This window comes from Pogona vitticeps, chromosome 12, assembly GCF_051106095.1.
Source record: "Pogona vitticeps strain Pit_001003342236 chromosome 12, PviZW2.1, whole genome shotgun sequence".
NCBI classification, from domain to species: Eukaryota; Metazoa; Chordata; class Lepidosauria; order Squamata; family Agamidae; genus Pogona; species Pogona vitticeps.
In genome coordinates this window covers 2912973-2926871 of record NC_135794.1, presented here as the reverse complement: position 1 = coordinate 2926871, position 13899 = coordinate 2912973, and the positions used below count along the sequence as shown (strand labels likewise).

Sequence of the window (13899 nt, the reverse complement as noted above, 5' to 3'; positions counted from 1 at the left end):
GTAAACTCTACTTTAAAACTTGTGTTTTTCTTTAAGTCCATGGACCACAGTCTCTGTCCTACCTAGTCTTTGCAGTACACTGTTTGGTGTCTACACTCTAGAATTTAAGGGCCCCTTTCAGTGTCAAATAAGTATTTGGAAGAAGGCAGTACTTATTTAGTACTTGAAAAGGAGTCCAGTTTTCTAACCCATTGACTTGATTTAAAGAGGTTTAGTAAGTTCTCAATTCCATCATTGATGTTCTGGTGCAGGATGTTGCTACATTAGGACTCTCCTTTCCACAGGATCAATATCTGCTGATTCATCTATCCACTGGCTGAAAATACTAAATAAACCCCCAGAAATACCTATTTTTATGTTTTTGTAGAGTGTTATTTACCAGAACTGGCTAGTAGACCATGCAGTGTATAGTGTTCAATGCTTCTCCATTTTTCAGCATCTGCAGAGGCGCATGGAACTGATCCCCCTCAGATACCATGGTCCTAGTGTATACTGTTTTGTTAGTATTTGTCAGTTTTCCTTCCTGGGGAAACCTGCTTTGTGTCACATTTCCTGTTAAAAGAATGTTGAATTTCAGAGGAGTGAAATCTCTGAACTCTGGAGTAGCTGCTGCTGGGTTGGATGAGCTCATGGTTTGTCTCTTTAGGTTAATATAGTGTGTCGTTCAGGATTTTTAAAAGCACTTGAAAGAGACCACTCAAGTGGTGCTTCTGAACGGTTGCCTGTTCAAAATGCCTCCACCTATCTTCCCTGCTGTACTCTTTCTGCCTGTTGCCTTTACAAAATGTAGTGTGGATGGGAAGAAGGGCCCACTTCCTGTTCAGATCATGGTCCTGCGTATATGTGAACAGAACAGGGTGGAGAAAAACCAATTATTTTTAAAAATCAAATTGATTTAAACCAAATCCACCATGGAACAGAAAGAGCACTATATTTTGAAAAGAAAATTAGTCTGTACATAGATTGATTTGTGTCTCAATATGAAGATGATGGGAGTAGACTAATAACAATGGAAGAATCTTTGATGTCCTATTTGCCCTTAATGGATTGAAGATTTCTTGAAATTCTGAACAATGTGTAATTCTGTTATAAGTTTATGGATTTCCTTGTTGCTGCCAGTCCCAATAAAACAAAAAAAAAATAGTAATTTAGACTGTGGGCGGTAAGAGCAAAAACGTTGATATTGGTGTTTTGAAATGATGGCTTACATAATGCATATGTTTATTACTTATATAAATACTGGATTTCGAGAGCACATTTAAATTGGAATATTTTGTTTAGTTAAAATTTGTTTGATGATGTGAAAGATTTTACAACTGCTTGCTTTTTTCAAAGAGTTGTTCAGAAGCCTTCATGGCAGACTGAAGAAATGCCGCTTCCACACATTGGATCAAATATGTGAACTGTTCAAAACAAATAGGCTTGGTTGTGGGGTAGGGAATAAGCAAGCCATCTTCTATATTTAAACATTTTTTTCTTGCTTGCAGATAGAGTACTTCAGGATGTAATTTAGTCTGTTGTGGTTTTGGAAGTATGAGAAGGCCAAGGTATCATTAAGCCAGAAGTAGTGGGTGTTGGCATACATTTCCTTCTGAGTACCGAAAACTTAACAACCTACACAATTCTTTGGAAACTCTCAAACCCTTTATTAGGAAGGAAACTGTATATAGCACATGTTGCTGAACTCCTTAAAAATTCATGTTATCAAAAAGCAATGCATGCGTGTTAATCTGGAGGAGCCTAGCAGCCTATATTATTTATGGTCTGATAATTTTCTAGCTTTGTGGGCTGCGCATTCCAAAGTGGTGATGAATGAGACACTGAAGTCTTAATCAGGTTTGTACCCCTTGGATTCTTAGTCAAATACTTGTCCACTATAAAATGGATAAAAGTCTTTTTCAGTTGGGCTGATAGTATCACATGATAACCTGCATAATAGGTGAGAATTAGTCTAAAAAGATAGTTTGCGTCACATTACAAGTATTCCAGTTTCATCAGGCACACTATAAGAGACAGAGTGGGCAGCTCCAAACCTTCCCCTTTTTTTTGACATCGAGTGTATCAGAGTTTAAAAGAAACCCCATGCCTTCTGTTCCATTTGCTTCGTGGTGCTAGGATGGTTCTCTCAGTTGCACGTGTTGCGATTAAAGATTGCTTTTCTATTTTGATGACTGATCCTTTCACTTGGTGGTTACACTTCAGTTCTTTCCCTTTTTTCTATGGCTACAATTTACTAGGGATAGAACAACATGCTATGAAAGTCTCAACTTGTGAAATTTCAAACTTAAAAAAGGACTTAAAAAGGAGACTGTAACATGCATTCTAAAATGTGAATGTTGCTGAGCAAAGACCTTTTAATTCAGGTGGACTTTGGGTATTTGGTCTGGCTGCTGAGGAAGAGTGTTGTTTTTTAAGAGACTGTGCTGTATTTTTGTATTGATGCATTTCTAAATTGCTTGTCTTCATATCTCATTTTAATATGATAATCTGCTTCTTGGTGTTTGAATATTCATGGCTTACTATGTGTTTATTTGAATCTGGGTGTTTTATTCATATAGTGAACCACTTTGAATCCCCGTCTTTGGAGAAGAGTAAGATATAAAGTAAACAAATGAATAAACAAATTGGAACATCTAGCCTTTTAATCTACAAGGGGACATTTCCCTTCGCTCTCCGGATTCATGCATAATTAAAAGCAGGTACCTCTGAGTGCCTCAGATATTCTTGACTGATAAATATAAATAAAATATGGCAGGGGAAAAATCACTCATGTTAACTACTACTTTTTTGCCATATTCTACTTGTTGATTACTGACAGAAATCATGGTAACTGAAATCAGTCACGGTAACTGTTTCAGCTATGGCACTTTCAGCTTTCCAGTGCTCTCTGTCCAAGGATAGCTCAATGCATTGGTTGACCAGATGTTCTTGGACTGGAGCTTCCAGAAGTCTTCACCACTCACTGCTTGCTGGGGTTTCTGAGAATTGCATCCAAGAACACTTGGGTTACCCAAGGTTGAGAACCACTGGCCCTAATGTATTAAACTGGAGTTTGCATTTCCATGTCTCAACTATTTGTCCATCCACATGATAGGTAGCTAGTTAGTGTCTGCTCTACCCTATCCTCTCCAAGGTGTTCTAGTTTCCCACTACTCTGGTTTTAGATCAGTAAGCTGTGAGAGCTCTTTCATGTGGCTTCTGTTGATGTGATCCAACTCATGAGTGGAACTTGATCAGAATTCCCTTGTGCATGAACTGTGTTTGGCTGGTTAGAAATGTGAACTCTTACAATTCAAATCAGCACCAGAACAACCTGTTCAGTTCAGATGAACACACCTTAGGATAGCAGTGTTTCCCCTGCTGCTGTCTTATTCAAATCCAGCTCAGGAAATGCTTTTTTTGTTGTTGTTCTTGTGGGTTTTTCGGGCTCTTTGGCCGTGTTCTGAAGGTTGTTCTTCCTAATGTTTCGCTAGTGTCTGTGGCCGGCATCTTCAGAGGACAGGAGTAGCACTCTGTGCTCTGGTGCCCTTTGTTTGGGAGTTGAGTATTTAGTTGAGCTTTTTTTTTTTTTCTTCTTTTTTCTTTTTCTGTTTGCAAGCTGAGGTGGAAGAAAGGTAAAGGATGATATGAGGACAAATTTAGAAGCAGTTCATTTCCCATCTCGCTATGACATAGCTGACTGGAAAGAAGTTGGTCTCTTAGCTAAATTTGGGATAGTGTGGCTTCAGGCACTAGACAGCAGTCGGTTTGAAATCTCCACATGGTGTTTTGCAAGCATAGCATCTTGTACACTTTAAACCAGTTTTGTATAGTACACCATACTGAGACAGCAGGAGAAAACAGGATGCGCCACGCCAGGCTGATGGACACATAAGAAAAATGTATGGATGCATAAGTCAGCTTTATTATGATCAGTGACCAATATCCAAGAAAAATGTGTATTAAAAACGGCATCTCAGCATATTGAGGTTGAACTGCATTAAAGGCATGCAGCTGCTCTCTAACTTTGGGGTTTCCAGTCATTATCCCTCAGCAGGGGGAATACTTTTTGGAAGCCAAATACTGTATGGTTGAAAGTAGAACTTCCTTCATTTGCTTCAGTCAACGTCTTATTCTGTATATGTATTGGTCTTTCTCACAGGCGTGGCAAACAAGTCATTGACATGGTAATAGAGAAGTCTTTATTGATGCCAGTAAGTCTCAACATATTGGAACACACTTCCTCTTGATAAACAGAACTTTTTTCATAAACGGTAGAATGTACTGGATAGCATTGGGCTCAAATCTCAAAGACTGGTGCATACGTAGAAAGGGGAGTAGGAGAACCACTCTATGATAACCTGTCAACTCTGTTTTATTAATATACAGGCTGCATAGGAAGATATTTCAGCCAGGTCAAACCATTGGTGTGTAAAATTCAGTGCTATCCATACTAATGTGTAGTGGCTGCCCAGGGTTTCAGGCAGAAGTCTTTGTCAGTCCTATCTGAAGATTACATTATAACACTGAGGACCCATTCCTGTTATTTTTCTTTCTTTCTTTCTTTCTTTCTTTCTTTCTTTCTTTCTTTCTTTCTTTCTTTCTTTCTTTCTTTCTTTCTTTTAAAAAAACATCTATATGTACATGGCGGAACAGACAAAGACAATCTGTTTCACTTCTCTTGTCAAACAAATGTTGTATGTAGAGTTGAAGGTTAAATGTATTGCTGTATAATTTTTGCCTTTTCATTCTGTATGATACCATGCAAATTGCCTGCTGCTTTAATGTTTGGCTTCTTACTCTAATTACATAAGTCATCTGGCAACAAATGCTGTACCCCTTTTGGATGACTGCTTCAGTATATCCCAGAGGATACCCTACCCCGAATCCTGGTTTATTTTTTAAAGATTTAGTCTCTAAACCAGCTGCCTTACATGTAGGAAACATCTTAGAGCTGTTGCGAACGGCTGGTGCATCTAAACGTCATCTGGTGATGCTGAAACAAGGTATAAAAAGTACAGGAAGCAAAGGAAAATGAAGGTACAGTAATATTCTCCAGATGTATTGGGCAACCACTTCCACCATTGCAGCATTCTGAGGATAATGGGATAATGTGTTTGCACACTTGGAGGACACCATTTGCAAGTGCTGGCTTACAGGCCAAGGGCTAGAAGTTTTAAAATAAAGTTGTCCAGAGAGGCTTTATAAATTCAGTGGCAAAACGCAGATCACCCCTGACAATCCAAAATGGCCTCTTATGTCGTGGAACTGTGTGTGAAACCTTGTGTCACATTTTGGTGCTCAAAAGTCGAAGGCTTTCCCATCCATGCCCTGGAAATGGCTGGGTACCCTGTCCAGTAGTCAGTTCCAAATGGTTGGGCGACAGCAGGAAGTCTCCTCAGAAGTAACCTTATTGACATTTCTTTATTTGTAACACAAAAGCTGTGTGTGTGGTGTGTGTGTGTCCTGGTCTCCCAGTGCAGTGCACTTTCACTTCACATGGAATAGTAGATACATCCTTATAGGAATACTGTTGTGCAACATCATGGTGCTGATAGATTTCACATAATGGAGTTTCCAAAAATGTGTACACGCCCACTCAAACTCCAGAAAACCAACTGTTCTCCCTTGTCTTGCTAGTTTATTTGAAAAGAATTTTTAAAGGAGATTTTTTTGGGGGATGGGGTGGGGAGCATTTCTTTTTGGGAGCCCTACCTGACAGTTTACACCCATGTGTAAATGGAAATAGTGGGTCTTGAAAGTTGAGGCAAGGTGTTTGGAAGGCTTAGGAGGACACTAGAATATAAAAGCTACTCCCCCTCTCAGTTCATCATCATTTCCACTATTTTATCCTCAACATTTATTCTTCTTATTAAGCATTCAAGCTAATCAGCTACATTATCTTGATGTAATCATTACAGCAATCCTCTAAGGCTGTGCTATGATTATCTACATATTGAAGAAACAGGCCTGAAAGAGTGCAATTTGTGTAAGTGAGCACGCAGCAAAAATATTTGTTTGATGGTCAAGGGGCAACATGCAGTGATGGATTCCTGCCAGTGGTAAAGTAGGGACGTGGTGGCACTGAGGGTTGAACCGCAGAAGCCTCTGTGCTGCAAGGTCAGAAGACCAGCCGTTGTAAGAGCAAATCCACGTGATGGAGGGAGCTCCCATCTCTTGTCCCAGCTCCTGCTAACCTAGCAGTTCGAAAGCATGTGAAAATGCGAGTAGATAAATAGGAACCACCTCGATGGGAAGATAACGGTGTTCTGTGTCTAGTCGCGCTGGCCACGTGACCACAGAAACTGTCTACGGACAAACGCTGGCTCTACGGCTTGGAGACGGGGATGAGCACTGTGCCCTAGAGTCAGACACAACTGGAACTAAATGTCAAGGGGAACCTTTACCTATAGTAGATTCTAGCAGGTTTGAGTTTGACCATGCCTGCCCACTAAAGCTATCTCCCTGTGCACTGGCAGAACTGGCTCTGGAGGCCTGGGAAACCCCACAGAGCTGTTTGGTGGGACTTTGAGGTGGGTTGCAGGGAGGAGAGCAGGGGCCAAAAAGAAAATTCCATGATTATGACCAGTGGAATGTTGGCTCTAGCCCAAGAAGTTTAGGAAAACACAAATACCGAAAGATGGCAGTTATAAAATAAAAATGTCCTTGTTAACCTCACATAGTTCATGAGTTTGTGACTAAATTAGTGTTCTTTCCCAATATTGTTTTAATAGTACCTGAGCTTTAAAAAAGAGGCTGTTTGAGAAAGATTGGAAATATTAAGTTAAGCTTATCTCAAATACGGACTTTCTGTGCCTTCTCAAAGTTACTGTTCATGGAAAAAACTCATTGGTTACATGATTCTGTTGCAAGGGGTGGATTACAGGACTAGGGTTTTTAAAATCCAGGCCTCAATTACTAAGGAGTGAAGCATGTTGATACATTTTCTTGAATAAACATTGATTTTTCTAGGCGAAAGTCAGTCTGGTGGAATGCTTGACATAGTTGTAATGTAATAATTGCATACATTTTCTGTGCAGAAGCAGACTACAGGGTGGGTGTTTGTACATCGCTTTTTTGAATGTGTGTTTGGAAGAAGTAGGACTGAGGCCTCTAGGTATTTTCCTTGGGAGGAATTTGGCCTCCCAAAAGCCACTAATGTAATAACAAAGTGGAGGATAAATTAAGGGCATCATTGGAACTCTGGATATTGGGGCTTTTTGGCCCTGATCCAGAGGTGTGTTGATGTGTGGTTGTCAAAGCTTTTAAAAAAATTGGCTGGTGTATATTGACCTTAAAAGGACTTCACTAGATCTTGGCTGGAGTATATTGGCAGGTGGCTGAACTTTGTGCTGTATTGAGAAAATAGTGGTATTGTTTTCCGTGGGAAACATGAAGAAGCTTTTTCCGATTTCGGGAACCATGATAGCTTACTAATAACACTGCTGTTCATGATGATACCCAAATGTAACTTAAAGCAGGCAAGATATATATGTGCACACAGACTCTTCAGGAGGAATATTAATAAGGCATCACTAACTCATCTAGTATTTGAATTGCTGTTAATATAAGTGCTAATTATAAAGCCTCAAGAAAGCAAGGTCATGTGCAAAGATTGAAATCAAGAGCCTACTGTGAATATTTATACATTTTTATATCCATAAAAATGTTTATTGATAATTCTGTATCTGATTCTTAGAAATTGATGGATATAACAAAAATGCTACTGAAACACGTTGTTTGAGCCAGTATCCTGTTTTGTCACTGGTCAAGTGCACATCTCTGAAAATCCCACAAACAGAGGAACATTCATCTTTAGTGTCTGATATCTACAGATACATTTCCTTTGTATGTAGGCACTGGTTTTTCTGTCATTGGCTTTTTAAAGATCAGCCCCAGCACTTTGAATTGAGCCTGGAAACCAAGTGAGGAAAAAAAAAATGAAATGAAGTTAGAACTTGCATCATGTTAAAAGATGGCTCTGCTGAAGTCAATGGTTGCCAGTTCCATTTTGAGCCAGTTGTGGTTTAGGAGAACTCTTAAGGGTGGTTTCCATACACAAAGCATATGTTGCGTTCTTTATGTGTCCATATGTTTACAAATATTTATACAGTAAACTGCTTAAAGCTATTTTTCAAAGAATAAAGCAACACAATAAAACATAGCAATGAAACAATACACAATTGTCCATTAAACAGTTGCACTATCCAGGGAAGGTTTGCAAAAATGTTGCCATGCAGACTTCCCTGGGCATGCTGTGGTAAATCAGAAGCAGAAGTTGGGAGCATTAGTCTTTTTTTATTTTTTTATTTTATTTTTTTAACCACATCTTTTAAAATCCCTTAGCTGGGCTTGCTGGCTAGGGAATTCTGGCAGTTATGGTCCATAAAATTACTTTTCTAAGTTCTGATCAGAAACTTCTAGTGCAAAATTCAGCTACTAGAATTCTAAGTGCTGTAATGTAACCAGGTTTGTCTGTAACACACTCATTTTAAACGAACAGTGTCTGTTGCCGTTGATTCCAAAATACAATTCAGGCCTCTAATATTTACCTGTAGAAGTCCTGAATAACCTTGTGAAGGAACATTCACCTGACCATGCCATTGGATTTTCTGTAGATGTCCTTTTGTGTGTCCCTGTCTCAGGGGAGGTGGGCAATGCATCTACAAAGGAAGGAACCATTTCTGTTTTGGTGTGCCACAAATGGAAACATGTTCCTAATGAAGTATGTTTGTTGCCAGGATTGCCAACTTGGTGATACCAGGCAAGTTGTTATGCCTGACTTTTGAATTGTACTGTTGTCTCTGTTTTCTCTGAGATTTTTTTTTATTTTATTTGCTTCTCGCTTGTTATGATCATTGTTGATATTTCATTCTGTTTGTACTGGCACAATTAATTTTATTTGTTCCTTTGTACACTGCCCTGAAAGCTATCTGACTGAAGGGAGGTTTAAAAATTTTATAAACAAAGATCACAGAGCCTTTGTAGATGTTGGAATGTTTCCTCATATTGTAAGATTAGAATTACCGTACAATAGGAATCTTAGGTAGTTGCTTTTTTACGTTTCAATTTTTCTATTGCAGATACCCACCCACACAATATGCAGAAAAAAAGCATTAAAACTTAACCAAGTAGTGGGAAAGAAATATCCAGTTATACTGACTTTTGGATAGGGCAGACAACCTTAAAAGGAGGCTGCTCTTTCCTCTTTTTCCAATGGTTCATACAGTCGTTAAGGATGCTTAGCTTTGGTGAGTAACAAGATGCAGGTCAGAGCTTGACATATACTCAATAACGTTAAAAAAGAAGAAGAAAAAGTCTTGAGGCAGTGCATGTTAAGCAGGGTGAAAATTAGGCCTTGTGTAACTTGGAAAAAAGTAAAATTTTCATATAGTGTCTTTTGAAACAGGAGTCGTCTATGTCATTGCTATTCATAGGATGCCCTGCTATCAGTTGCCCACTGAGATGGTTGAACATGCTATTTGGAGTCTTACTGGATGGACATTCAAGGTTTTCAAATGCTTGTGAGCCACAGTGGAAAAAGAGGCACCACCAACATTTGCTGGTTTCCTAGCTTTATCCTTGGTGTCTGTGGCTCAATGACACCCCATATTCCAAGATCTTTTTTGGGGGGGGGAATCTGTGTGTCTCATGAGAGGATTCATATTCAGATGGGTTTCTATTTGCCATTCGTTTTACTAGGTGGTTAGATCCTACATAAAGAGCTAGGGAGAGAGGGGTAGGTGAAACAGTGGCCTGAGAGAAGGACAGTTCAAGGGAAGTAAAGGCTGGTTCTTTGAAGAAGAAAGGTTAGAAAAGGGCTAGGCACCAGAATGGAGGGATGTTTGGCAGAAGGATCTTGGGGATTTAGAGGAGGTAGAGAAGGAGAGGTGAAAAATGCTGTAGCCTCTTTGCCGGTTTGCAATAGGCCATCTCAGTTTTGAGCTAACTGCTGTTTTATTTAATAGTTTTCTATCGGATTCTGAACATAACTTAGAATAAGTTCTTAAGACCTTTTTGAGGGAATGGGGCAACTGGCACAAAGAAGAAACACGGGAACTGTAGCAAGATTGTCTTTGCCCCATAGAGCTCAACAAGGACCCAATAGGCTAGTTGATTTTGTTCTGGCTAGGTCTTCCTTGTCAGTCTTGTCACATAAGTTCCTCTGTCCATTTTGTGAACTTGGTGTGAGATAAAAGAAATCAGCTGGGAGAGAGAGAGAGCGTGTGCTTTGTGTAGAAGACAAGATACTGTTCTGGGTGCTGCTGACAGCAACATGCTCAAAATGACCATTATGGCAGCTTAACAAAGCCCGTGCACGTTGAGAACTGGCTTACATGTAGTTATTAGCAGTAACATAATGGTGTGATGTGGTGCCTTGGAATTACATTATTTCAAGTAGAAACGAGATGTATTCATCTCTCAATCAAAGAGCTGAACTTCCATTGCCCCATTCCCTTAATAAATATTTAAACAGAGTTCCAAAAAAGCAGTACTTCATTTTAAAATGCTTATGTAATTTATTGGACTGTGTCCCCACACTCTTGATAAGGCAGAATGTGGTTTGTTTCCAGAGCTTGGGAAATGTGCTTCCTCTTCTCCTTGATTTCCAAGATCGTGGCCTGCCCAGGCAGTCCCGGCAAAGCAGAACATCTGAGGTTCTGGGAGGACTTCCTGATAAAACAGGAACTTGATTGGTGGCTGTGTCCGGACAGAATTGGGATAAATCAAGCTAGTGGCTTTTTGTTATTGTAAAGGGTAAACTGGGTTAGTGTTTAATTTGCACTTTGTTTTTGCCAAGACCAAAGTTTTTAAACTGGCAGAATGAGGGCACTCAAAGATGGGGATGAAACAAAAACTACCCATGGTTCTAGAAAAAAGTCCGGAAAAAACACATTTTCCACCTAATTGAAATACTTTTATTGTTAGAAATGTCACAGTATGCACTCAGGATTTGATACTAAGAAGTACATGGATATACCTTTTGTATTACTTTGCATTTATTGGTAGCTTAGAGGATGAAGAAGTGAAGAATCCATTTTGAGAATTACTCTTTTTGTTAAGAGACATGACAGGGTATTCAGATCCTCTTACAAAGAAAGTGTGAGCTAATTAGGCAGGCCTTTTTACAAAATGCAGAATCCCTTTATAAGCTGAATACCTGCTTCCTCCTATTTTAGCTGAAAAATCTTTGTTGTTTTGGAAAAACTTTGGAGGAGGGGGGATATTTTTGCAGAATGCATTTCACATGTGTGATGCTTACTCCTTGCGTTTCCTACATCGAAAGGCATAGAATTACTGTTAAAAATTCATCCTGCCTCGTCATTTAGCTTCAGGATTTGCTTCCATTCTCTAGCTTTAGTAGAACATTGTTACTGACCTTTTCAACTGTCTCTTTATTCCTGCTTGGGAAATGGCTTTTATCGATGTGTGGGAGTGAGGTAGGGCTTTCTCGCAGAAGGTACTAAACTAGAAAACCCAAGATATGAATCTTCTTACATCATTTTGAAACTGTGAGTTATTTCCATATGTTGTGGATTGTCCCAACCCGATTTAGACTTCCTCCTCTCTTCTAAAACGATGCTGTGTAAGGGAACATGGGTGAAAGTTTTCATTTTACACAACTACAGTACTATTCTGTTCTTGTCTCTCTTTAAAAATATGTTGTTGTTTTAAAAAAAACATGCTCCCATCAATATATTTTAACCCTGTTGTCTGAAAATGAAACCAGTTTTGGTTTGCAGTGCTGGCATTCACGTGAGAGAAGATTAGCGTACCCTGAACTGCAGAGTCAGTTAAACGTGACCTTCCTGTATAGTACAGTCACTCACAGGCCATAATCCATATGTAGCGCAAAGCATCAAGTTATTTTCATTTGTTGTTGTTTTTCCCCTTGATAGTCAGTGTGGAGGGGAGGAGAGAGACATTTAAATTACAGGTAATTAGATCTGGGTGTCGGGCTTAGGACCTGGCTGCTTCTTTGTGATGTTTGCTGAAACCGAGAGAGTTGATCTCTTTACAGCATCTTTTATGTGCTCATGTTCTGTGGCTCTCAGAAGTCTCATGCGTTCTGCTGTTTGTGTGGGAGTAGCATGGGCTACCCCTTCAGATTTTAATGGCTATAGGGGACGGGGGGGGGGATAAACGTACTATACAATAAACACTTCCGTATAGTTTATTTCTTATTTTCTTTTGCTTTGTTTTGTGGATCTTGCCCAAGTTTACACTAGTGATCTCTTCTCCTAGGAGACTCACACACACAATTCATTGAGCCATCCAGCCAAGTATGCTTTTATTAGAGTCAGCCAAACTACCATATAAACATGCAAACTTTGGTTGGTCCAAATACTACAGGTATTGCCCAACTAGAGGTTTAGCTATTTAACAAGGCTTTCTTAAAAGTTGCAGGTATCTAGCCTTTTAGTACTTCAAGCTGATGTAAATTGTTTTTTAAATCTGTCTGAGCAGATTAAAAAAAAACAATAATTTGACATTTATTTTTATTCAGACTGAAAAGCAGACTAAATAAGAAGGGAATATTGTTTGAGTCTTTCTATCTTGTCCAGTTAAAAACAGAAAGTTCCATTAAACAACTTCATGAATTGGTGCAAGCAAAAAGTGAATGGACTCTTCAGCAAAGAGTGAAACTATTTTGAAAATTGCTATTATACTTTGATTGCAAAGGCAGTTAGCAGAATGGAAAAGTAATTCTGATTTTTTCTCCTCTTTAATCAGAGCACAACAATGGAAGAAACAGCTATATGGGAACAACACACGGTGACACTTCACAGGGTAAGGTTCTGCAGTTACTGTTCTATATCCATAACTCAGGATACTGTTAACTCTTGAAAACAATAGCAAGGATCCAGATGTCTAGAAGGAAAAGAAAGGAAACTGGCTTATCTTTTGTCTGAAATTAGTGCAATTGTAGAGTGTTTATAATAGTTTGCTTCTATGTTTTGCCCACTTTTATACCTCAGTAGTGTACTCAGTGTTATTTAACTGCTAGATGGCTTTTTGTTGCTTTTTAAATGTAAATGTAAACATGGAGATAGACTCAATTTTCCTCTTCAGTTATCCAAATGTGTTGGCAGCAAAAAATAGTATAAATGCACGAAAATATTGTGTGGACACTAACAAGTTTGCATATATTGCAAACACAAATCTTTTGTGGGAAAGGACCATGGCTCTGTCATGAAGCATCAGCTTTGCATGCAAAGGGTCACAAGTTCAGTTCTTGGCCTTTGAGAGGAGGGGAATGTTCCACTCTTAAACCCCTTTAGAACTGCTCTTGTTTTAGAGTAGATGTTATGAACTACATGGGCTTTCTAGGTGCCCGTGCCACAAAGCAGCAGAGACCACCATGGTATTCAGCATCACAACGATTCCAGTGTGCATCAAGGCTTTTATTTCTGTTTTGTTCGTGATATATGTGTCTCCTTTCATGCATAATGTCCTTCCTCACTGACAGTAAGAAACCGTAAAGTCTCTAGTCTTTCTGATAAGGAGGATCAAAATGTCAATCCAGTGCCTTACAAAAGCAGGGCTGAATTAGTTGGGTGGAGTCTGGCGCATAGTGAAGACTCTGTGAGGTCCTCTGTGAAGACTTACTCCATGACTGCTAGAAAGAGAATATGAAAAGATAACTTATGCAAATTTCCCTGTTCTAAGCAGGATAAGGCATATCACGTCTTACATCACAAACCTTAGCTTCCTTTACTGCAAGAGCTTGTTTTAGGTAGGAAATCTGGGCATCAATGGTGTGTTTGGAAATCTTTATTTTTTGGCAAGGGATCGTAGCTGCATTATTTCACACACTGATATAAAGATTAGAAATTGCATTAACAAGTCATATGACTTCCTTAAATATTATCAGAGAGATAGCTTCTTTAAATAGTTGTTGTTGTAGAAGTGCCTGCC

At 39.1% G+C, this 13899-nt stretch overlaps 1 protein-coding gene across 20 annotated transcripts in view; it reads left to right on the top strand.

The window, feature by feature from the left end:
* TJP1 (tight junction protein 1) overlaps positions 1-13899 on the top strand; it is a 186391-nt gene that overhangs the window by 113036 nt on the left and 59456 nt on the right. For all 20 annotated transcript variants that reach the window (XM_072981897.2, XM_078381176.1, XM_078381175.1 and 17 more), the window contains one exon: positions 12715-12771. In XM_072981897.2, coding sequence (XP_072837998.2) covers positions 12715-12771 — 57 coding nt within the window. The remainder of the gene's footprint in view (positions 1-12714; positions 12772-13899) is intronic.